This window comes from Scylla paramamosain, chromosome 24, assembly GCF_035594125.1.
Source record: "Scylla paramamosain isolate STU-SP2022 chromosome 24, ASM3559412v1, whole genome shotgun sequence".
Classification (NCBI taxonomy): domain Eukaryota; kingdom Metazoa; phylum Arthropoda; class Malacostraca; order Decapoda; family Portunidae; genus Scylla; species Scylla paramamosain.
Genome location: NC_087174.1, coordinates 4,308,127 through 4,333,627, shown reverse-complemented (window position 1 = coordinate 4,333,627; position 25,501 = coordinate 4,308,127). Strand labels below are relative to the sequence as shown.

General features: G+C 43.6%; 1 protein-coding gene across 8 annotated transcripts in view; it reads left to right on the top strand.

Annotated features, from left to right (window-relative positions):
• Nucleotides 1–25,501, top strand: part of LOC135112603 (phosphoribosylformylglycinamidine synthase-like) — a 54,693-nt gene that overhangs the window by 14,676 nt on the left and 14,516 nt on the right. For 3 of the 8 annotated variants that reach the window (XM_064027109.1, XM_064027107.1, XM_064027108.1), the window contains 16 exons: nucleotides 1,960–2,067; nucleotides 2,917–2,981; nucleotides 3,552–4,746; nucleotides 5,666–5,737; nucleotides 7,344–7,414; nucleotides 8,731–8,874; nucleotides 10,175–10,243; nucleotides 12,612–12,683; nucleotides 13,531–13,602; nucleotides 15,216–15,284; nucleotides 16,061–16,132; nucleotides 16,927–16,994; nucleotides 17,793–17,954; nucleotides 18,152–18,297; nucleotides 18,929–19,076; nucleotides 25,232–25,379. In XM_064027109.1, the coding sequence (XP_063883179.1) occupies nucleotides 10,179–10,243; nucleotides 12,612–12,683; nucleotides 13,531–13,602; nucleotides 15,216–15,284; nucleotides 16,061–16,132; nucleotides 16,927–16,994; nucleotides 17,793–17,954; nucleotides 18,152–18,297; nucleotides 18,929–19,076; nucleotides 25,232–25,379 (1,022 nt within the window). In that variant the 5' untranslated portion in view covers nucleotides 1,960–2,067; nucleotides 2,917–2,981; nucleotides 3,552–4,746; ... (2 more) ...; nucleotides 8,731–8,874; nucleotides 10,175–10,178. Of the gene's footprint in view, nucleotides 1–1,959; nucleotides 2,068–2,916; nucleotides 2,982–3,551; nucleotides 4,747–5,665; nucleotides 5,738–7,343; nucleotides 7,415–8,730; nucleotides 8,875–10,174; nucleotides 10,244–12,611; nucleotides 12,684–13,530; nucleotides 15,285–16,060; nucleotides 16,133–16,926; nucleotides 16,995–17,792; nucleotides 17,955–18,151; nucleotides 18,298–18,928; nucleotides 19,077–24,188; nucleotides 24,443–25,231; nucleotides 25,380–25,501 lie in introns of those variants that run through there. The other 5 variants (XM_064027110.1, XM_064027111.1, XM_064027114.1 and 2 more) reach the window with 5 other exon arrangements.

The window sequence follows — 25,501 nt, the reverse complement described above, 5'->3', positions numbered from 1 at the left end:
CATTCTTTAGTCTTTCTGTGTCTTGTGCATGTATTCTTGCTTTTCTCTTTGTGTGTGTGTGTGTGTGTGTGTGTGTGTGTGTGTGTGTGTGTGTGTGTGTGTGTTACCTTGTATTTCCTACCTAAACCATACGTCCTTCACCAGTATTTTTAAACCTTATCTAACCTTAGCATAATCTAACCTAACTTAACCCAAAAACAGGACTTCCTTTCTCAACATTTTCATCTCCACCTAGCTTAACCCAACCCCAACGCACTCTAAACTAACCTAACCTAACCAAACCACACTAAATTTTCTTCAGAGGAAACTGACTGCATTTGAACACAGACTGGAAACTAATTAAGACACCCCAACAAAACACGCAAAAAAAAAAAAAAAAAGAAAACGGATGGAAGAAAATGGCATATGGTTGTATGGTTACCAAGTCCTCATATCCTCTACTGAATAAGGGCTTACTTAGGTTTGCCTTTCATTCAATGCACAGTGTCTCCCTCCCCGCGCCTCTCCCTGTCTCTCCCTCTGTCCGGCTCTCTCTGAAGTCTATAAACAGAGGAGGCGTAGACACAACATCACGTGCTCGAGGGCGCGGAAAAAATGTAGTGTGGGTGGTGGCTTTCATGGGTCGTCTTATTAGATCTCCGGTTCTTTTAGTTAGCTGTTTATTGTGAGGGAAAACACACACACACACACACACACACACACACACACACACACACACACACGTTTTCTTGTTGTTGTAGATTTCTTTCACATTTGCTTTTTCCTTTCATTAATTTATGTTACTTATTATTATATGGATAAGAGGAAAGGTAGATAGATGGATAGATAGATAGATAGGTAAGTTAATCGGTAGGTTGACTGATAACTAGATAAATAGATAAAAAAAAACATAGGAAAATTGATCGGTATAGAAGTAGATAAGTGAATAGGTAGAATGATAGATAGACATAGAGATAATCAACTAAATAGGTAAGTAGATGGATAGATAGGTAAATAGATAAAAGGTAGGTAGATTGATGGGTAGAGAGGTAGGTAAGTAGATCTAGGTAAATAGACAGACAGACAGACAGACAGACAGATATAAAAGAAACATCAAGATTCCTGGAACATTAACTAATAACCAATTAAGTTAAGTTCTTGTTCATTAGTGTCATTTGATTGTTGTTTTTTTTCTCTTGTAATTTATTTGCCTTCATTCATTAGTCTCGTTTTCTTTTTTTTCTCTCTCTCTTTATGCACTGTTGTTGTTTTTTTTTGCTCTTGTAATTTATTTGCCTTCATTCATTAGTCTCGTTTTCTTTTTTTTTCTCTCTCTTTATGCACTGAAGAAAATAATGAAAAGGAAAGTATAATTAGAGATTTTTATTCAATTTTATGACCAACTGAAACTTTTGATCATTATTGTGTAGATGATGTGATGGAAAAGTCTCTCTCTCTCTCTCTCTCTCTCTCTCTCTCTCTCTCTCTCTCTCTCTCTCTCTCTCTCTCTCTCTCTCTCTCTCTCTCTCTCTCTCTCTCTCTCTCTCTCTCATTACATATATATTCTTTTATTTTCTCTTGTTTGTGCATTTGTATATTTTAATGACCTTGGATTTTTTTATGAACTATACAATCCATTTATTAACTCACTCATTCGCTCATTCACGCATCCACTGACTAAATAATTCACACATACACTTACTCACTCATTCACTAACTAATTAATCCACTCACTCACTCACTCTTTCTTTTATTAACTAACTAACTAACTAACAAAGTAAACATCCAGCAAACTAGCACTTTAATTCACCCACTCATTCACTCAATAACTAACTAAACTAACTAACACTAACTAACTAAACACTCACACTGCCTAACCTAACCTAACCCTTCTTGATGGGAGTAGAGAGCTGTGATGTCGCTGCACCTAACCCTTAACTTTCTTAGCGAGGAGTGCCGTACAATTGTGGTGTGTTGCAGGATGTCCCAAGGGAGGGTTTCAGTGCAGGGACGGCCAGTGTCTCGCACGTAGCAGGAGGTGCGACAACGAGAACAACTGCTCAGAACGCGAGGACGAGGAAGATTGCAGTGAGTTTAAGGGCAATGTTTTGAAACACTTCTGCACCGCTCCTCTACTACTTTCAGAAGGCTGTAGTTGAAGCTGCACGGGTTTTTAAGTGTTTTTTTACGATTCTACTGACAGATTAACAAGATTTCTACATTATTAACAGGAGAGACAGTCTTGAGAACCTGGCTAACCTCTGTGGCCTTTGAAAATAGTCGTGGTGAAGGAGCAAATATGGGTTTGAAAGATTTGCTTCCTCTGGGGTCGGGGAGGGGGGGTGGTTTCTTAGAGACTGAGGATAAAGAAGGGGAGAGTTAAATGTGTGTGAAATAGTTGAGTTTATTTTCTTCTTTATTGCTTCCGTTGTCTGTGTGCTTGTTTTTTTTTTTTTTCTATTAGTCTCTCTCTCTCTCTCTCTCTCTCTCTCTCTCTCTCTCTCTCTCTCTCTCTCTCTCTCTCTCTCTCTCTCTCTCTCTCTCTCTCTCTCTCTTCGTCTCCTCCTGCCGTGACGTGCTTCGTAAATTTTGTAATTGTTTCTCTTTCTCACCTTTCCATTTTTTGCAGTCCACCCCTTCCTTCCTTTTGTGACACCCCTCTCACCCTCTCACTGAGCTTGTGCAGACGTCCATTCATCTTCCTCACTCCCTCATTTTCTTTCCAGCTCCTCTTATTTGCCTTAGAATATAACTTAATCTACTCTTCTTCTTTTCTTCTTATTATTATTTTTTTACTATTTTTTTCTCTACATCTTTCCTTTCTCTCTCACTTCTCTCTCTCTCTCTTTATCTTCCTTTTTTTTGGTTTCTACTGCCGTGTTCTTTCTCCCTTGCTCTGTCCTAACACTCCCTCTCTTTCTCTTTCTCCCCTCGCAGTGTTGCCAGATAACGTGGACTTGAGGCATCCTTTACTTCCCTTGCCACCAGCACCTCGCCTTGCCGTGAGTATGAATTGGTACCACTGCTGTTTCTGATTTGGTACAGGTGCTACTGCTACGACTGCTGCTGGTTTTGTTATTATTGGAACATCAGTGATACTAACAACAACAACAACAACAACAACAACAACAACAACAACAACAACAACAACAACAACAACACTGAAAGCCAACAACAACAGCTATAGTTACAACTACAACAACAACAACAACAACAAACAACTATTACTACTACTACTACTACTACTACTACTACAAAATAACAACAACAACAACAAAAACAACAATAATGACAGTTACAACTACCACTTTTACTACTACTACTACTACTACTACTACTACTACTACTACTACTACTACTACTACTACTACTACTACTACTCTCTCTCTCTCTCTCTCTCTCTCTCTCTCTCTCTCTCTCTCTCTCTCTCTCTCTCTCTCTCTCTCTCTCTCTCTCTCTCTCTCTCTCTCATCTTTACACCCAGATTTAACATACCAACGTGCCACTCCAGCTTTACACACACACACTGCACTTTTTATTACTCACGCTTGCACCTTCGTCTGCTCCTTCAGGTATATGCGTGTGCCCGGCCCCTCGCAGCCTTCAGGAGTGCGTGCTTCCCTCACCGCCTCACCTGAGCCTCGCGCACTGCCACCTTACGACCCACTCAGGCAACAAAGACGCCTCGGGGATAAAGTTTCCTCGTAGCGCCTCCACTCGTCTCCCACAGAGCTATATTGAAGCGCCACTCAGGGCGAGGCGAGGGAGACGCGCTATTGGAACCCTCAATGTGACTCTAGAGGGCCCTGAAGCGCGGTGGCCGGCGAGCAGGAGAAAGGCAGTGATTGGATGCCTATCGAGGAAAAAGAAAGGGAACGACAAGGCGAATCTGGACATTTCTGTTTGATAAAAAGAAAAATATTTCAACTAGACGTGTAACTGTAGCCGGGAATCGTGAGAATGGTAAAAGTACTGGTCTACATGCAGCGCAAAGTGCTCGCTTGACTTATGACGCTATAAAAACTTCTAAAACGGCTCCCACAGGCTCGTTTCACGGGGGGAGTGCGTGGCGCGCTGCCCGCCACACCACCAGGGCTGCTGTCACGCCGAGGGTTTTATGGACAGCAAGAAAATAACACACTCGTCTTTTCTCAACTCGTTACTCAGAACAAAGCGCGTGAAATTCCTGCCAAGGGCTGAGCGCCGCGTGCTACTCAAGGGTGGCAGTGGTTCAAAAGTTCCTTTGTCCCAACACGCCGGCGAGGCCACCCACGCCAGGAGTGCCGGCGGGAAGGAGCCTGGAGACGCCACACCCACGCGCGCTGGAGAACCACCTGGAGAGTCACTCTTTAAAACCGGAGTAAACAAAACCTTGTCTTCCATCTGCCGTAATGACAATGACACTGAGAAGAAGACACGGAGAACCAGAAGGAGGCGGCAGGTGACAGGAGACGTGACGAGCAAACCTGAGACAAACACGAACCTTCAGCCTTTGGAGCAGACTTCCGGAAACCTGGATTTTGACAACGCAACATCCCTAGTGACCTCGCCTATCAACATGACCTTGGAGGAGGAGGCGACTACGGAGAAAAGTACGGACGCGGAAGAGGTTGAAGGCGAGGGAGCAGCACCACACGCCCCTGAGGTCCTCGCCCAGCAACCAGGGGAGGTGCGGGAATCCTGCCACTGCGAGCTGAGTCACCTCACCTGCGTAGGGACTCACATGCGGAACATCTCAGCCAGGATCGTGGGTGAAATGAAGCAGCTGTGAGTTCTCGTGATGTCTCTTGTATTAATCATTTCTCCTCATTTGATTCATGTAACCCTGGTGTATATTCTCTCTCTCTCTCTCTCTCTCTCTCTCTCTCTCTCTCTCTCTCTCTCTCTCTCTCTCTCTCTCTCTCTCTCTCTCTCTCTCTCTCTCTCTCTCTCTCTCTCTCAATCCTGTTCCATACACGCCTTCACCTCTGTTTCTTTTCTTCGTCTTTTCCTGCGAAGCTACAAGAAGCCATCAGGTCTACACGTGACGGTCCCTGTACAAAACATGCTTACCTATTTCCACCTATCATCTCCATCCATAAATTTACCTCATCATCTTTCAAAGCTTTCCAATTGGCTCGACACTAAGGGACCTTTCCAAAGAGAATCATTCATCAACTCCCAATCTGCGACACTAGTACAGAACATAATGAAAAAAGGAAAGAAACTAACAGATATCCACCTTATAACCTCAACATTATTCCTTCTAGATTAAAACACCAAAATCAATACTAAAAAAGCGATAACCTTAAAATTTCTGAGTTAATGAACGGCCTCGCCTCAGCTTGGGAATCGCGAGTATCAGGTGTCCTATCATGTCCCTGTCTCGCCTTCCCCACACCTACCTCAGGCCGTGTTCTGAAACGATCCTCTCTCTCACCACGACTATGTTCAAAGGCCACAGAGATGGTTAGCCGGGTTCTCGAGAGTGTTTCTCCTGTAAATAATGTAGAAATGTTGTTTATCTGTCAATAGAACCATAAAAATAATCTTAAAAACACGTATAACTTGAACTAGAGCTTTTTGAATGTAGTGGAGATGTTGCCAGGGGTGTATCCAGAAGTGCTTCATATGATTCTCACTTCCACGCACGCACACCCTGCCTCCTCCTCGTCCCCTCCTCGTCCTATTCCTCTCCTTCCCTCAGAACTGTGACGCTGGACGACGCCGCCACACTGGAAGATAAGGTGTTGACCAGATTCACCAACCTCCGAACACTGTGAGTCACTGTTGCCCTCATTACCACCACCACCGCCATCACCGCCACCTCCACCTTCATTACCTGTAGAGCTGGTGTATCCATGCATCCACCAACACCATTACTGCTACCATTGCCATGTTCAGCAGTAGTAGAAGCATTGTTCGTCTCACCACCATTATCACCACCACTATCAGAGCTGCAATATCAGTTAGTTATTTGTTACCTTATTTATTTATTTAGTTAGTTAGCTGGTTAGTTATTTAGTCAATCAGTCAGTCAGTCACTAGTTTTGTACATGAAAGCTGGGTGCCTCATTTACAACCTACGTGGGATAGAGTTCAGCAAAAAATGTAGCGTGGGGTGAGGAGAGGAGCGGAGGAGGTGTCTCGCTAACGAACATAATAAGGCAAATGAGAGAACACGCTGATCAAGTTAACAAGTATCGAAGGGAGGTTATAATGGGACTCGCGTTCACACCTGTTCTTTTTTTTTTACCTGTATCTTATCTTATTTATCTTCTGTCTTATTTATATTTACTGTTTTTTTCTATGCAAAGGGAAGCACTTTAATATGTATTTCTTTTTTTTATAACTTATGTATTTTTTCCTATCTATGTTCATATTTATCTAATTATTATTTATTATACTGCTTTCTTTATGGACATTGGAAACAGACCAAGGCGAAAAAAAAAGAAACTCAGGAAAAAAGAAACTCAGAAAAAAAAAACGAGAAAAACTGTTTATAGAGAGGACTTTATTTTTATCCTTATTTTTATTTGTGGTATTTATTTTCCATTAACGTTTACTTATTATTTAATTATTTATTTTATCTTTTTTTCTATATATATTAGGACGTTTCACGCGCTCTCATTTGCTGGGGACCGTTGATATATTGTTCATGTAAGAGACTCGTGCTGACTCAACGCTTTGGCTGTATAGTGTAGGGTTACCAAGAGAGAGAGAGAGAGAGAGAGAGAGAGAGAGAGAGAGAGAGAGAGAGAGAGGTAAATACATACACACATAGATAGATAGATAGATACAGTAAAATCCATCTTATCCGGCATCAACGGGACCGCCGACATGCCGGATGCTTGAATATTGCCGGATACTTGAATAGAAGTGAAATTATGTCCACAATCACCACCCTACACTCACGCATCTTACCATAACAAAGATCAGCTGATCTGATCAGCTGCTTAAGTGTAAGCACAACACGCTTTCTCTTTTCTACAACTTTAGGCATGATGAAGGCGTCAGGCGATAAACAGTGCACACGCGGGACTGAGTCACTGAGTAAACATAGTGCAGTGGGCCGCGGGTGGCGCGAAGCAGTGTGCTCTGGTGGCGAGGGGACAAAGTATGCCTCGCGCGGGAATTTTAATCGATATTTATAAGTACACATTGATTTTTTATTGATTTTAAGGCTCGGGGAAAAATGTGCCGGATACTTGAAGCTGCCGGATACTTGAATGCCGGATGAGAGGGATTTTACTGTAGATAGATAGACCGAATGATGGATAGACAGGAAGATTCATACATACATAAACAAATAAATGAAGAACTGAATAACTGTATCCATCATGACTACCATCACTACCCTCACTACCACCACTCTCCTGCCGCAGATCACACACCTCGGGGGCCTCACCAAGCTGCCCCACCGCCTCTTCGTCAGCCTCCATTACCTCGAGCACCTGTGAGTCCTTTCCTGTGTGTTCAGTGCGTCTGTTGTCGTATGTTCTGTTATTATCTTCTCCCTCACAGATAAATGTTGGTGTTTTTATTTATTTTTTTATTTATTTATTCATTTATTTTTTATTTATTTATTTTTGTATATTCGTTTTTGGTTGTTATTTTTTTCAGTTTTTATTGTAGTTTTGTTTTACTAGTTCTTTTGTTTCTATTTTTTTTTTTACTACTTGTGTCTATCTGTGTTTACCTATCTATTAATCTGCCTATCTATCTATTTATTTATATGTGTGTGTGTGTGTGTGTGTGTGTGTGTTGAAAGAGAAAGAATAGAACAAGGATAAATCTCTCTCTCTCTCTCTCTCTCTCTCTCTCTCTCTCTCTCTCTCTCTCTCTCTCTCTCTCTCTCTCTCTCTCTCTCTCTCTCTCTCTCTCTCTCTCTCTCTCTCTCTCTCTCTCTCTCTCTCTCTCTCTCTCTCTCTCTCTCTCTCTCTCTCTCTCTCTCTCTCTCTCTCTCTCTCTCTCTCTCTCTCTCTCTCTCTCTCTCTCTCTCTCTCTCTCTCTCTCTCTCTCTCTCTCTCTCTCTCTCTCTCTCTCTCTCTCTCTCTCTCTCTCTCTCTCTCTCTCTCTCTCTCTCTCTCTCTCTCTCTCTCTCTCTCTCTCTCTCTCTCTCTCTCTCTCTCTCTCTCTCTCTCTCTCTCTCTCTCTCTCTCTCTCTCTCTCTCTCTCTCTCTCTCTCTCTCTCTCTCTCTCTCTCTCTCTCTCTCTCTCTCTCTCTCTCTCTCTCTCTCTCTCTCTCTCTCTCTCTCTCTCTCTCTCTCTCTCTCTCTCTCTCTCTCTCTCTCTCTCTCTCTCTCTCTCTCTCTCTCTCTCTCTCTCTCTCTCTCTCTCTCTCTCTCTCTCTCTCTCTCTCTCTCTCTCTCTCTCTCTCTCTCTCTCTCTCTCTCTCTCTCTCTCTCTCTCTCTCTCTCTCTCTCTCTCTCTCTCTCTCTCTCTCTCTCTCTCTCTCTCTCTCTCTCTCTCTCTCTCTCTCTCTCTCTCTCTCTCTCTCTCTCTCTCTCTCTCTCTCTCTCTCTCTCTCTCTCTCTCTCTCTCTCTCTCTCTCTCTCTCTCTCTCTCTCTCTCTCTCTCTCTCTCTCTCTCTCTCTCTCTCTCTCTCTCTCTCTCTCTCTCTCTCTCTCTCTCTCTCTCTCTCTCTCTCTCTCTCTCTCTCTCTCTCTCTCTCTCTCTCTCTCTCTCTCTCTCTCTCTCTCTCTCTCTCTCTCTCTCTCTCTCTCTCTCTCTCTCTCTCTCTCTCTCTCTCTCTCTCTCTCTCTCCTGCAGTTACCTGACGGGGAACAGGATCCGGGAGGTGGAGGAGAACACGTGCCTGGGTCTGGGTGTCCTCAAGGTGCTCTTCATCAATAGGAACAGGATCACCTCCTTTGACCTCACCTGTTTCCAGTACACGCCAGCACTCCAGGACCTGTGAGTGTGTGTGTGTGTGTGTGTGTGTGTGTGTATGTCAGGAAGTATATATGATTGTCTTTTTTCTCTGTTTCCCCTGTTCCTGTCTTCGTCTGTTTTTCTAGATTTTTTTTGTCTCTCTGTTTTTTGTTTTTTTTTGTTTTTTTTTGTTTTTTTGTCTTTCTCTCTTTGTTTCTTTATTTCTGCTTTTCTGTCTCTGTCTCTTTCTCTGCCTTCGTTTCTCTCTGTCGCTTTGTCTGTGTTTCTCTGTCGCCTTCTCTCTCTCTCTCTCTCTCTCTCTCTCTCTCTCTCTCTCTCTCTCTCTCTCTCTCTCTCTCTCTCTCTCTCTCTCTCTCTCTCTCTCTCTCTCTCTCTCTCTCATAAACAATCTCATCAAATTCAATAGCCATGTTTTTGCTGTTCACTTTCCACCATTTCCATTTCATTTCATTCCTCCTCCTTCAAATCCTCACTCCTGAATTTCCCCTTCAACCTAACCATGAGAAGCATACCTTTAATCTTTCCCCTTTCAGTATCTAACCATTGCTTTTCCCCTCCTTCCCCTCCTTCTCTTCCTTCCCTTCTTTCCCCTTCTTCACTAGTCAGGATGCGAGGAGAGTGACAAGATTTGACACCACCCGCATTTGAGATCGTAAGTCTAAAGAGAAATACAAGCAAATCAAGTCACGCCCGCATCACTAGAATCTGCCCACGTCACTGGATGTTGTATTGTGACGAGGAATACACGTGATGATAGTATTTTTCTAGTGGGTGGGATGGCTAGGAAGTGATGGTGGTGGTGGTGGTGAGAGGAGCTATAGAGGTAGAGGTGAGAGGAGCTGTAGAGGCTGATGGGTAAGTGTTGTGGTGGTGGTGGTGTTTGTGGTCGTGGTGGTAGTGGTAGTCTGTATAGGAGGAATTTATGTATAGGAGTGCTTTGGTGCTGTAACCTTAGCTCATGTATGTACCGTGGATGGCGTTTCACACACACACACACACACACACACACACACACACACACACAGTTCAAGTTCACCCCTTTCAATAGTAAACTGCCTCACCAAACACACACACACACACACACGTATATATACACTAACATCTCTTACTTGATAAATAACCCCTTAACTTGGACAAAAAAAAAACAAATAAATAAATAAATAAATAAATAAATAAATAAATATAAATGAAAGGAAAACACCGAACAAACTTTATCTATATCCTCTCTTTTCCGCGTCCTTGCAAACCACTTTTTTTCCGTGAATATTAAAAGACTGACGATGAGGAGCTTAAGTCATGTTTCCCCTTTCTCTCTTTTCAGCAACATGGCACATAACTTACTCACGCTGAAGGGCCAGAGTTTCCCGCCCCTTCTTCACCTCACCAGCCTGTAAGAGACCGTCCCATCTGTTGTGTTCTTGCTCCTCACTCGCATGACGCTTCCCTCGTTGACAGGAGTAGTAACACCTCACTTGTGAAACTGAATGCCTTCTCTCTCTCTCTCTCTCTCTCTCTCTCTCTCTCTCTCTCTCTCTCTCTCTCTCTCTCTCTCTCTCTCTCATATTTTTTGTTCTTCTTGATCTTTTTTTCTTCCTTTTTCCTTCTTTTGTTCCGTGGGTTGTTATCATTATTATTTTTGTTGTTGTTGTTTATTTAATGTGTTGGTATGTGTTTCTTTGTGTGTGTGTGTGTGTGTGTGTGTGTGTGTGTGTGTGTGTGTGTGTGTGTGTGTGTGTGTGTGTGTGTGTGTGTGTGTGTTTAACATTCTCTCTCTCTCTCTCTCTCTCTCTCTCTCTCTCTCTCTCTCTCTCTCTCTCTCTCTCTCTCTCTCTCTCTCTCACCACAAAAGGCGTCTTTGTTCACATTCAATTAATCTTAGAAAATATCATATTTTTTTCTCCTTTTCATTAAGTTTATTGATCGACTCATTATTATTGTGTTTTTTTTTTCTTCTGGTACGTCTTCGCTTTACTTTCCTTTACCCAGTTTGATTTCAATTTAATTATTATTATTATTTTTTTTTTACTTTTGCAGATGATAAGGGTGAACACGCTACCTTCACATTTTCATCTCTTTAATTTCCAACGTAATCACTGCAATTACTAGACTGACTCTCTCTCTCTCTCTCTCTCTCTCTCTCTCTCTCTCTCTCTCTCTCTCTCTCTCTCTCTCTCTCTCTCTCTCTCTCTCTCTCTCTCTCTCTCTCTCTCTCTCTCTCTCTCTCTCTCTCTCCTGTGTGTTTTGTGCTCACCATTATCATCATCAACAATCAACACTACTTTATCATCATTATTTCACTTCAGTCTCTTTTTTCCCCCATCGCCACAATCGTTTCTCTGATCCTTAAGACATAAGTTCCTTCATCACGAGTCACTCCGACACGTTTTCTTTGTTCTGCAGCCACGTGTGAAAATTACACTAGCGAGTTCTTAATGAAACCTGCTCATTTTAACTTCCTTTGCTTTTCTTTAGGTGAATATCAATGTTTTGTGTGTGTGTGTAATAATAATAATAGTAATAATAATAAACGGTTTATTATTTAGGCAGTTGACAAACTAAAAATGTACATAGGGGGTGGGAAAAACTTAACATTAATCCTAAAGGTAAGTCTAATCTAGGAGGGAGTGTGTGTGTGTGTGTGTGTGTGTGTGTGTGTGTGTGTGTGTGTGTGTGTTCAGTTCTTGTTGCATGTGAGTAATTTCGTCATTTTCTCTTTAATTGTCAATATTTTTACGTTTTTTTAAATTTATTTATTCACCCATTTGTTCATTTGTTATTGCATACGGCAGTGAAGTCAGTCAGTCAGTCACTTCTCATTTTGGCTGTCGTTATATTTTTTTCTAATCTATTTATTTATTGGAAAGTCTCGTTGTCAGCTAGTCAGTCAGTCAATCCTTGTCTTATTTACTTATCTTCGTTGGTAAACTGTCCAGTCTTGATTGCATAAGAAACTCGCCACTATTGCTACTCTTATTACTCTACTACTGCTACTGTGTTAAATCCCTGCAGGTCAGTCAGTCCTCTCTTCTTGTCTCTGTTAGTAAGCTGTCCTATCTGGGTTGCTTCTGTCACGTGTATATCTTTGTGTTCTGGTTTCTGCTATTTTTTTTTCCTTTGTGTTCTATGCTCGTTTTTCATCGCCAGGAGACAGTAGCAGCAGTGGGGTTACCTTGGGTATGCAAATGTTTCACCGGCTCCCTTCTTTATGCTGTTTGTTTCGTACTTTCATTGCTGTTTTTTTTTTTTGTTCGCATTTTTCTTTTATTCCTTTGTGTGTGTGTGTGTGTGTGTGTGTGTGTGTGTGTGTGTGTGTGTGTGTGTGTGTGTGTGTGTGTGTGTGTGTGTGTGTGTGTGTGTGTGTGTGTGTGTGTACGGGGGAGGGGTAGGGAAGGGGAAGGACTTGGGTGCTAAAAAAAGGGCGCGCGTGTGTGTGTGTGTGTGTGTGTGTGTGTGTGTGTGTGTGTGTGTGTGTGTAGGGGGGAGAGGGAGGAAGGGGGGATAAATTGTCTGTTCCCCCTCAAAAAAAAGTGAATAAGGGAGATTGTCAGTGAAAAATTGGAGAATGTGTGTGTGTGTGTGTGTGTGTGTGTGTGTGTGTGTGTGTGTGTGTTCCTATTATCCATAACTACTTTTCACTCCAGTCATCATCATCATCATCATCATCATCATCATCATCATCATCATCATCATCATCATCATTACCATCAACACCACCGCCCTTATCCTCACCACCACCACAACCACAACATCCATTGCAGGTACCTGAACAACAACCGCCTGGCCAGCATCACCAACACCCTCCTGCTGCATCTTACCGCCATAAGGACCTTGTAAGTAAGCCTCACCTGTACAGACCATCCTTACCTGTATGCTGTATAACCTGTCTTTTTAATAACTCATAATATATCATAACAGGTAATAGTGTAAGTATGTCTGCGTGTGTAAGTAGACTCAAGACCCTGTAAGTAAGCTATAATGCAGAGTAATCTTCATATTTTGTCTATTTATTTATTTTTTTCTCTCTCTCTCTTGTTCTCTGTGTCCTCTTCGTTCCGTTTCATGGCGGGATTCAAAAGGGCGGGGATGAAATGCAAATGTTAATGTTTGGCTCTTTGTGATTATTAGTCTAGGATTACCGTTTTCTCTCTCTCTCTCTCTCTCTCTCTCTCTCTCTCTCTCTCTCTCTCTCTCTCTCTCTCTCTCTCTCTCTCTCTCTCTCTCTGCCCGTGTATCTATCTACGTATCTGTCTATCCATCTATCTATCCATCTACGTATCTATCAGTCTATCTATCTATATTTATATCAATCAAGTATCTATTTATCTGTCTAGCTATCTGTCTACTATTCTGTTTCTTTCTTTCTCTACACTAAACTAATTCGAAATATTCCCAACAGAGGGCAGTGTTCCTCTTAGAAGCTGACAACTCCACCGATAGATGTCAGTGTTAACTATTCCAATAACCGAACACATACAGTAGTGAGATAAATTGTTTAAAATATTCCCCTCCTGACCTGTGAGTGAGTTTCCTGGCGTTGTATAGCGTATTAGTATAGGTCATAGGAGTATGTATAAATGTGTGTGCGTATGTGTTTGTTACGTAGGATCACAAAACATCACCTTCCATAGAAAACGTAGCAGCATCTTTCATTTTTCAAGGATAACTATTATTTTTCAGGGACCTTCGTGACAACAGAATAGCAACGATTCATCCACTTGCCCTCAGCTCCCTCACCCACCTTCGGCATCTGTGAGTGTTTTCAGCGGTGGTGATGGTGATGGTGGCGGTGGTGGCGGAGTGCAGGGCGGTGTAAGAGGCTGAATGATAGGTGTTGAGCGAGAGGTGGTGGTGATGGTGGTGATGGTGTTGGTATAGCATCTTCTAGACGTCAAATCCGATTATCACGTGATTGAGTTGTCTGAGAGAGAGAGAGAGAGAGAGAGAGAGAGAGAGAGAGAGAGAGAGAGAGAGAGTCATTCTTTATTTTTATGTCCTACGGATAATCCCACTGAGTTTACTGGTATTGAATGACCAGAGAGAGAGAGAGAGAGAGAGAGAGAGAGAATCAGTCTTGCTTTATTAGATATCTCACGTATGACCTCCCACTGTGAGTCCTTTCACGTGAGAATGAGTTTGTGGTATTGAATGAGTGAGAGTGGCGGTGAGAGGCATTGCGAGGAAACTGGGTGAGAGAGAGAGAGAGAGAGAGAGAGAGAGAGAGAGAGGTACCCTTATACACATCCCAGGACTACAAACGCCACATGACAGAAATGCAATCGACAAACTAATAGATTTTTTTACGTAGGGCAATTTAGTGAACAGCTTTCCTCTCCTTTCCCAATGCACACGTTTACATTCCCCATGATTTATAACATAGCCTGCATAAATGTTAGTAGAATCACAAAACACCCTTGAAAACTCTAATAACCTTTAATAAAACCTGCAAAACTACCATTAAAACCATCAAACATCTTGAAAACACTAGTAATCTCATAATGGAGCCCGTGTAAATATTAGTACCATCACAAAACACTTGAAAACTCTAATAACTTCTAACAGAGCCTGCATAACTACCACTAGACCAATTGACTCTGCCTCTGCGTGAAAATAATTAAATACACTTTTACACGTAGGGACTCAGAACGTATAGATGTGTTTGAAGTTTTAAATGTATGATTAGTGGGACGTATTACAGCACTGGTTTAAGTGGTGGGACTGTGTATTTGTGTATCCCATGGACAAGATACATGGCTGAGGACAGGAGAAGGATACAGGTCTGTTCTTAATCAGTCAGTCAGTCAATCAGTCATGTTCAAGTATGTATGTGTCTCTTTAACGTGTTCATTCAGTCAGTATCAATCGTTTATTCAGTTAGTCAGTCAGTTAGTCATGTTCAAGTATGCAGGGTCTTTTTAACGTGTTCATTTAGTCAGTATCAATCAGTTATTCAGTTAGTCAGTCAGTCAAACAGTCTACCGTCTAGTAAAACAGATCCCTTCTTTTCATTAAGGTGCTCATTCATTCAGTCAGTCAGTTAATCAATCATTCAGCCAATCAGCTTCAGCTCTAGTCTACAGATCCCTTGTTTCCTAAACCATTACGTTAACAAGAAGGTAATTCCCAAAACGACTCATTACACACATACACACACACACACACACACACAATAAAGCCACCTTGACTCTCTCTCCGTTGGCTTTTCTGAGTAGTACAAGTGACGAGTATAAAAGTTGAGAGACGCTGCTGTGTGTTAGCGAGGCGCCCCGACCAGTGCGTGGAGGCTGCGGCTGTGGTGTTGTTCTGTTCGCAGTGGCGGCAGTGGATGGGTTGTGAGAGGTTCCTCCTCCTCCTCCCTCCTACAGTGTGATGTCAGGGAACCGTGTGACGTCCGTGGCGGGGCTGTTCCAGGGCCTCAGTCATCTCAGTATGCTGTAAGTGGTTCCTTCCTCCTGCTGTGTCTCCTGCTGCGTGTATGTTTGTTGCTGTGTGTGGGTTTGTGTGTGAATGGTTAGTCGATTGATTAAGGGGGTGTGTAACGGAATGAGTTAGTGAATTAGTGAGTGAGTGAACGAGTGAGTGATTAACCAATTGATTGAGAGAGTAATAAGTGAATGATCGGTCTTTTTAAGTTAATGTTTGAGTGAGTGTGTGAATGAATGTGTAAGTGAATAGTTAATTGTTTGAGTGAATGAATGAGTTAATGAATGGTTCAGTGAGTGTGCGAATGTCTGAGCTGAGTGAGTGAGCGAGTGAGTGAATGATTGATTGAATGAATAAGTAAGTTCACTAATGTTTGACTGAGTGTTCGAGTAGATGAATAAGTTAGTAGGTGATATTAAGTGTTTGTAATGATGATGCATAACGCCTGAATAATAAATAAAGCAAATGATTGATGACTGTAATAAAGAACGTTAATTCACAAGCATAACGAGTGGGCTGTTGTTAACATTTCATTACGCTGAAGAGAGAGAGAGAGAGAGAGAGAGAGAGAGAGAGAGAGAGAGAGAGAGAGAGAGAGAGAGAGAGACTAATGATAACGAAGAAAAGAGAAACACAATAACCAGCATAGAAAAAAAAGAGTAATAAAGAAAGAAAACATGAAAAAAGCAGGAAGATAAAAAAAAAAAATATATGAAGTGTTGTGTGCGTACATTAATCCATCTCTCTTTTTCCTTCTCTCTTCTCTCTTTCTTTCCCATATTTTCAGGAAACTGGAGGACCTTGACTTGCACGACATCCACACCAAGAACTTCCACATCCTCCCGGGACTCAAGTTTGTGTGAGTGAGGAGTCCTCGTGCCAGTGATCAGTTCTTGCCGCTTGTCCCTTCCCTCCTGGGCATTAATCTTCCAGGTGCTAGTGGCGACAGGTTCTCTAAGTATTAATCTTCATGTTGCTAGTGACATTACGATATTTTGTGTTTGAATACCAGAAGAGTTTCCGTCACCTGCCGTTCCTGAGTATTTAACCTTCATCTTCCTAGTGACAATACGATAACTTCTTATGAGCCAGAACAGTTCCCGCCACTTGCCCTACCGGAATGTTGGTGCGCTCTACAGGGAAGGTCACGCTCATGTCACGGTCCGCTCATAGTCCAGTCACATGTTACATAGAAGCATTCACACTGGTGCTCACGGTCTCCATTGAAATGCATTTAATGATAATGTGATTGGACCGTGACTGGAGCCTGCGCGTCCCCATAGTTTACATCGGCCATTAACCTTCTGATTGCTAATGACCAGATGATATTTTCACTACTCATTAATTTACTTATCTACTTTTTTTGTCACCCAACATAATTTCCTTGGCAAAACTGCACTTGGTACGCACGTAACGAACCTCAGTGTTAAGTTAGGGTAAGTGAGTTTAAGTTGGGTCTTTAAATTGAAAACAAGATAACAATCCTTTCCTTTTTTCCCAACCTGCATAATTGACTCGCTAAACTGCACCAGATATTTGCACAGACACCTGCATACTGTAGTCAACACGTAAGGAAGCCACATTCCAGATCGACCGTCCTTGTCTTAACTACTGTATACTCAAGGTGGTTCCTCCCCCAATTCCCTCCTTCAGGTACTTCGACACCTTCAGGTACTGTCGCTACGTGCCCACTGTCGCCGTCTGTCTCCCCAATTTTGACGGTGAGTTGCTGTTTTTGTCGGATTGAGAGGTACTTTTTGTTCTGTGCTTTCTCTCTCTCTCTCTCTCTCTCTCTCTCTCTCTCTCTCTCTCTCTCTCTCTCTCTCTCTCTCTCTCTCTCCTCCTTCTCTCTCTCTCTCTCTCTCTCTCTCTCTCTCTCTCTCTCTCTCTCTCTCTCTCTCTCTCTTGCAACGCTGAGATAAACGGGAGGCGAGGGAGGGAAGGGGGGAGGGAGGGAGGGAGGGAGGTCTGGAGTGCAAAGAATGATGGACGTTCAAGTAATTCCTTCCTTGAACATAAACTCGCTGGCCAAAATCAATAAAAAAAAAAAAAAAAAAAACGAAAGAAAAGAAAAAACACGTTAAACTGCAGTGAAATGCCTTGCTACGTCACCCGTCACCCGTCACCCGTCACCCTCCCAGTTAAACGTCAGTGATGGGAAGGTTGAGGAGATGTCTGAGAAGATTTTATTGCCTGTCCTTTCTTCTTGAGGTCGAGAGGGGAAGGAAAAGGAAGGGGGATGAAGAGAGGATGTGTAAAATTTAATGCTCTTTGTGCCAGACTGGGAATAGTATCTCTCTCTCTCTCTCTCTCTCTCTCTCTCTCTCTCTCTCTCTCTCTCCTCTCTCTCTCTCTCTCTCTCTCTCTCTCTCTCTCTACGTGCGCATTTATTTCCCACACACGAACCAACCATGCACATAATCACCCAGGATTCCACTCCTCCCCTTACCTCTCCTCATCTCTCCACTCTCCTTCCCTCCCCTTTTCTTCCCTCTGCCTGATCCATCCCGCACCTTCAGGAGTCACCAGCACCGAGGACCTGCTGGGGTGGCGGACGCTGCGGGTGGCGGTGTGGGTGATGGCGCTGGTCACCTTGTTCGCTAACGTGGTAGTCATCTTCTGCCGCGCCATCTCCAGGAAGGACAATAAGATACTGAAGCTATTTGTCAAGAATTTAGCAGGTGAGAGAGAGAGAGAGAGAGAGAGAGAGAGAGAGAGAGAGAGAGAGAGAGAGAGAGAGAGAGAGACTTATCTACAACTTCAAAAGCAATACAAAAACACAAGATTCATAACAAAGACTTCAAAACTCAAACATACCATTGAAATATAACATGTATTTTTCAACTCATTCATTTTAACCAAGCCACTCTGCACACAGCCGCGGATCTCCTGATGGGGGTGTACCTGGTGGTGATCGGGGTGCAGGATGCCATGACCAGGGGCAGCTTCAACTCACACGCTCTCCAGTGGGCGGATTCCTACACCTGTATCCTTGCGGGTGTCCTGGCTATGGTCTCCTCTGAGGTGCGTGTTTAGGGGGAGGGAGTCAAGGTGTGTGTGTGTGTGTGTGTGTGTGTGTGTGTGTGTGTGTGTGTTTGGACTATGTATTTGTGCTCTGCTAGATTTGTCAATAAACTACTACTACTACTACTACTACTACTACTACTACTACTACTACTACTACTACTGTGTGTGTGTGTGTGTGTGTGTTTATTTCTATTTTTATTTCTTTTGTTTTGTCTTTCCTGTTCTCTTCTATTCTTTTTTTTAGTTTTCTCCTCTCTACTTTTTTTCTCTTTTCTCTCCTCTCCTCTCCTATGCTCTCCTCTCCTTTCCTCTCCTCTCCTCTCTCCTCTCCTCTCCTCTCCTCTCCTCTCCTCTCCTCTCTCCTCTCCTCTCCTCTCCTCTCCTCTCCTCTCCTCTCTCTCTCTCTCTCTCTCTCTCTCTCTCTCTCTCTCTCTCTCTCTGGTTTCTTGATGGTGACACGACATGAGTTTTTCATTATGTAGGCTTCCCACTTTACCACTCACTCACACACACACACACACACACACACACACACACACACACACACACACACACACACACACACACACACACACACACACACACACACACACACACACGTGCACTCACCTCCGCCTCCCTCCTGCAGACGTCGGTGTTCATCCTGTCTTTCATGTCCCTGGAGCGTTACTTGTACATTAGCGAGGCACTGGACGGCCGCACTCTGTCCCTGCGAGGCGCCCGGCTGTGTCTTGCCATCATCTGGCTCACCTCCATCAGTTTGGCCTTCTTTCCCAGTGAGTTAATTCTTGTATTCTGTCCTTAAGTTAATCTGTAATGTCCCTGGTTAGTGTAGCTTTCGGCTTCATTGTAAATAGATATGTGTGTGTATGTGTTTTTTTTTTTTTTTTCCTCTCTCTCTGTTGTTCTATCTGGCTCACTTCCATCAGTCTGGCCTTCTTCCCCAGTGAGTTATTTCCTGGCTTCGTAATGGGTAGGGTCTCTATTTAGTGTAGCATTCGTTTTAATTGGCAGTGAAATAGGTTTTTGTTTAATGTTCTACTTGGTTCATCTCCATCAGTTTGGCCCTCTTCCCCTGTGAGTTAATCCATAGTTTTCTTCCCTTGACTAATTAATGTGTAATGTCCTTGATAAGTGTAGGATTCGTTATAACTGATAATGAAATAGGTACAAGCTGTCCAATAGATATACATGATTCTCTGGTACTATTATATGTAGTGGTGTTACGCGCGTACGAGCAAGCAGAGTTAAAGTAATGTTGTGCTGATGGTACACTCACTTACAACGTTACTAATTGCTATGGTAATGCACCATTTACTCAAAGTTCGTGGCATAATCTCAGTGGCAATTCTACGTGCAAATTTTGAAGATAGTCCCCCATTTGTCAGCGATTACAAAATACAAGGATCACTTTAATTTAACAAATATTCTCTCATTCATCGCTCTTCGCCCCGCCGTGCACCGCCTCGCCTCGTCTTTCATCGCCATCCCTGTCCACCACTGCCTCTCAACGCCCACGTCTCGTCCTCCACTTCAGTCCTGTGGATAAGAAGTTTTTACGGCAACAACTCGGTCTGCTTCCCGCTCTACATCAATGAACCTTATCTGGCGGGCTGGCAATACTCCGCTTTCATCTTCCTCGGCCTTAACTTCGTCAGGTGGGTGTTGAACGTGGAGGAACGTGATTTTTATTCCTGTCGGTATTATGGAGTGCTAGGTGGATCAAAGATTAAACTGGGTAGGATGCGTGACAGTTTTTAGCAAGCTGTTATGTGCTGTTATTTCTTTTCTATCTCGTTCAGGAGCTTAATTAAATAAAAGTTGAAACATTTCTAATTTCAGCATTTCTATCTGATAGTAGGGATATATTCCAGACCTTTAAAAAAAAAAAAGTTCAGAAATTTTTGCGACTAATGGTTTTCCTCAAAGATTACAGATAATTGAATCTCGAAAAGAATGTATATATATTTTTAAGCCTCGTTCTCGTTTCCTAAAGTCTCGTTTTCGTCAAGAACGCTAGATTTATAGGAACCTTGGCTCTCGTCTTTCATTTCCTCTCTTGCCTCGGCCTCCTGGTTTTCTTTAGCCTCTTTCTCGTATTTCATTTTCTCTCGCTCTCTCACCTCTTCCTCTTAATTTTCTCCAGTCTCTTTCTCGTGATTAATCTCTCTCTCTCTCTCTCTCTCTCTCTCTCTCTCTCTCTCTCTCTCTCTCTCTCTCTCTCTCTCTCTCTCTCTCTGACCTCGCCCTCGTCCTGGTCTTCGCCTCTCAGCATGGTGGTGATCTTCGGGTCATACGTGGGTCTGTTCGTCAACATTCGCTGGACGAGACTCTCCACATCCCGCTCCAGCGACGAGATGAACTTCGCCTTCCGCTTCTTCTTCATTGTGGTCACCAATTGCCTGTGTTGGCTGCCCATCATGTGCCTCAAGGTCGCCGCTCTCGCCCACGTCGAAGTCCATCGTAAGGAATTGGTGTGGTTTTCTGATAACTTATTCTTCGTCTTCCTTTCTTTATCCTGCTCTCTACTGTCACTCTTTCTCAACCCATCCTTGTTTTGTTCGAGAGTCGGAAGAAAATGAGAAAGGTTAGGAGAGTTTTGTCGGTGGAAAGATAACAGTAGTAGTTTACAGGTGTTTAGTGTTGATTTGTCTTATTAATTCCTGACTCTTCTTTTCGTGCCCTGCCCCGCCCCTCCTTGTCCTGCCCCACCTTGCTCTGCCCCGCCCCCGCCCCCGCCCCGCCCCGCCACACACAGAAGGATTCTACGCCTGGCTTGTGATCCTCGTGCTACCCATCAACTCTGCCGTCAATCCCGCGCTCTACACCTTCTCTACCTCACAGTTCCAGCAGCAAATGACCAGCGCCGTCACCACCTTTCGGAGGCTTCGCTACCGCCACAACTCAGGTGACCAGGAGCTCTTGGAGTGAAAATTTTTGGTCTCGGAAGCCGCGTCTTGTTCGCTTGTCGTGACTCGTTTACTGCATAAAGTTCGTTGTTGTTCATTTAATTCATTGAGGAGTAAAGATAAATGTTCTTCGCGAGGGAGTCAATAGTGACAACACTTTCTCCCGCCAGACACAGAGGCGCTGCGGCACTCCTCCACGCGGGCTGCAGGGAGCCACCTGCAGCACCACCACGCCCATCCGCCCGCGCCTCTCCTCGCCAGCGCCAGTCCTCCGGTCGTGGAGGTTCGCGGCATACACCTCAAAAACTTACCCACTCCCAGACCGCTCGCCAGATTGTCTCCTCGCGACCTAAAGAATGGACTGCTTCTGGCAGAGGCACCTACGGTACCAGAGGAGCCGCTGCCCCCTAACGATGAAGGCGGCGACGACGCCAGCGACAACAGTGGCTCCATAGTCGGGTGACGTGTGTGGTGGCCTCACTCATGGCCTCGCCGCAGTCCCTTGCCAAGCTAGCATTCCAGGCAGGAAAGGGAGGACAAAGTTAAATCCAGACTTTCTGGATGTCAGAACTGATAAAATGCATATTCCTAGAAAAGTTATGTTGCTGGGTTCCCGCTGCTTTCTATTCTGTAAGCGACCAAGAAAGACTAATGAGCTTCATTCCAGAGCATCCCCGTCCCTTACTTTTAATACTTTGTCCGCCTCACGAGTCTGTCAATGGATGTCCTTGTGTGTCAAGTATGATAGCATCCATCTTTTCATAACTGTATCATCTTGCGGTAAGTGTGCTGTACTCTTGCTGCACATAGAGCCCTGCTGCCCCTGACCAGCACGCGCAGGATCGCGGGTTGCCAACACAACGTCAAGACGTTTATCCACAAGGAAAGTCTGTAACGTACTTTTCCTAGAGATGATGCCAGACCTATCGTCCTCACTTCCACAAGCAGCAGTGGAACCTTCGTGATAATCCTCTGTAGGGTGAGGGGTTAGTCCTTCGCAGGCTGCCTTTGCTAATCAATAGCGGTTCGTAATGAACTTGCATGACATGCATTTTTCTCGTATGTTTGCTGGAGAAACTGGATGTTGACGCGCACTCCCTTGAGGGAAATTATGCCGCCACAAGCACGAGTGTTGACAGAAGGGCTTGACGGATGGGCTCATTACACCAGGACATAAGTGACGAAAAACCTTAACTTACCCACTGACAGTGACAGTCACCAGGCAGGAGGGGAGATGGCGCTGACCTTGGCGCTAGGGGTGATTGATGGAGACATTGATTTTTAAGGTTTATGAGATGAAACAAAACTGCTTTGCTCACCCCAGATGATATATATATATATATATATATATATATATATAATATATATATATATATATATATATATATATATATATATATATATATATATATATATATATATATATATATTGCATTTGTGAAACATTTATTTGGAGAGGTATGGTAAATTGTCTTGCTGGTCATCGCCTTGCCTTGCCGGATGGGTAAGAGGGCCTGGCTTGGTGTCCAGTGGTTGGATGAAATGATGAGTTTTGTGACTCGTGTGCTGCTGGAGATGAGTCTTATCACCTTTACCTTCGCACATTAAGCTTCCTTTTTTCCCCTTAGGTAGCTCATCTAACTTGGATTTTGTACTTTGTGTGGCGGCCAATTTTGCTTTTTAACGTGAGACGTGCCTCGAGTGCTCAAGACCTATGAGGCAGCCTCAAGACTCCAGCAGCCGAGGACAGCCGCGTGGCCTTGGCTTGCCTGCGTGGCTCCTCGTTATGATCTGGGTCGTTCACTCAGATTTACACTGAATTATTATTATAATAATAATGTCGCGTTCAGAAGGAAACGCAGGTGACCTGTAATGAGGCTGCACCTCGCCGCGGAGCCTGCGTCCAGTAGATGTTTTGAATGTGAATTGATATTTTTACCTCAACGATCACGTGACTGTATCCCTCGCAGTCGTGTGTATGTGATGTGACGTTGTGACTCTAGTGTGTTAGTGTATAGGTGATAAGTTATATTTGATAGCGTTACCACTGACTGTGACGGGTGATGCGGGGACGTCGCGGGGAGAGGGAGGGGCAACAGTGTACCTGAGGGTAGTGTGCAAGGAGCGAATCACTGCTGTCCTGTCTCCTGCGTGTTATCTCGCTCCAGTTTAGGCTTAAAACTTGTGGATTCGTTTGTGTTGAGAGAGAGAGAGAGAGAGAGAGAGAGAGAGAGAGAGAGATTCTCGCAGGTTTCAAACATTCCCAATGTGTTGATGGCTGAAATCTGCTGTGTGATGTTCACTATAATATTAAGTCAATGAGTGTGTTTATATTCGTAACATGTATTCTTATTCTGAGTCAGTGTACTCGCCTGATCGCATATGTGCATGGCTCATACTGTCATTATTACCACCGAGGCCTCCACTTGAAAGTATTGTATTGTATTAATAAAATGTATGTCTGAACAATTACACACGATTTGTATGAGTAATAAATCACCAGTGACAATAGCAACAACAACGAAGGTGAATGAATGACTGTGTTCTCCCGAATGAGAGAGAGAGAGAGAGAGAGAGAGAGAGAGAGAGAGAGAGAGAGAGAGAGAGAGAGAGAACAACCACTAACTGGTAACTGACCTTTCCTCAAATTAGTGGTCTGGCTGTAAATTGTGTTCTATTACATCATAATATTTGCTTATTTAGTATATCTCGAGATGGTGATGATGATGATGAGAGGAACGAGGTGAGTGAGATGAACTAAATTCCAACAAATAATCGTAATAATGAGTAATCCTAATAAATTTTGCCATGTATAATCTTACCCAAAGAATTTCATTGACTTGCATAACCTGCCAGTTTCACACATGACTTGTTACTATTTTATGCACAACTAACACGTAAACCTTCAGGATGTGTCAGGATAACGCGTATGGCACTGAAAATATCCACACAAATAACGCACTGTGGCATCGTGTGTGTGTCTCCATGTGGCCGCCGCCTGTCTCACCCCACCAGCAACCACCGCCCGCCGCCCCACTACCCCAGCGCCCCGTCCTTGCAGTGACTGCGTGACCTTGAGCCAGTGTTTGGTCAGGAGTCACGTAGGAAGGGTGTCTGGAGCCTGGTACCCGGCTTGTTTCAGTGAGCTTCCTTTTCTTGCTGTGTTCGCTGTCAATACGCCAGGTGAGGCCTTCATACCGCTGTGCTGAAGTGTTTGGCCACAGTTCGTGTAGGTGAGCTTGTGTACGTAGTAAGCTGTGGAGATGTGTGGTGACTGGTGATGTTAACTAGGTATTTACTAATCCTGACGAGTGTAACTATGCATTTCAGATTTCTCTCATCTTAGGACTCCCCTTTTATGTGATGACTTTCATTGACAGTTTCAGTTTTTTGTATGTGATTTAGTACAATAGTATTTTGTAATTGCTGTAAAGACGTCACGTGATGTTCACAGCGGCTAGGGTTGCCATCCTAAGTGACCTTCATGTTTACGCTCATTCATGGACCACTTAATAGCTATGCATCAATAGGTGGGTGTAGTTGGTGGCATGAGTTGCACGCTGGTTTGGCGGGGTCACATTCTTGATCATTTCCTTAATAAAGTACGCGTGTTGCTAGACGAAGATTCCACTCAGCTAAATCATCTTGGGTGCGATCACAAGTTTCACTTAGTGTCTGGATTTGCAATAGTATTAACAAAATTCAGGTGTTCACTTTACATGTATTATCTCGTTGACTATTACCATTCTTTCATTTTTCCGTTTCGAATCTATTGTGATCGATTCGAAGCCTCCATACACGGCTTTCCAGAGTGTTTTTTATGGTTCTAGTGACGGTGTAACAAAATTTGTATATTATTAAGAAACACGCTTGAGAACCCGGCTAATCGTCTTTGTGGCCTTTGAAAGCAGTCATAATGAGAAAGCAGAGCGTTTCAGAGTACAAGCTTTAGTATTAGGACAAGAAACTTGCATGTTGAGCTTCCATATGAAAACTGGCTGAATGTGTTATTCTTCCTACAGAAATGGTGGTGGTGCGGGTGTACAGAACATTAGGGGAGACAGAGGAGAGTGGAAGCGCCGGCCTGCTGCTTCAACGACTGCGGATCGCGTGCCCCTCCCTCGCGCGCCTCCAGCAGGAAACGTGCTACTACATTCTGGTCGACGGGAAGTAAGTAACACCGCAAGACTGTTAAGTGACGTGACCTAGTACAGCTCTGATTTGTAGGCAATGTTGATTAATCATGACAGTTTAAACTTTGTTCCTTGTAATCCCTTCGTGGGAAATTTCTC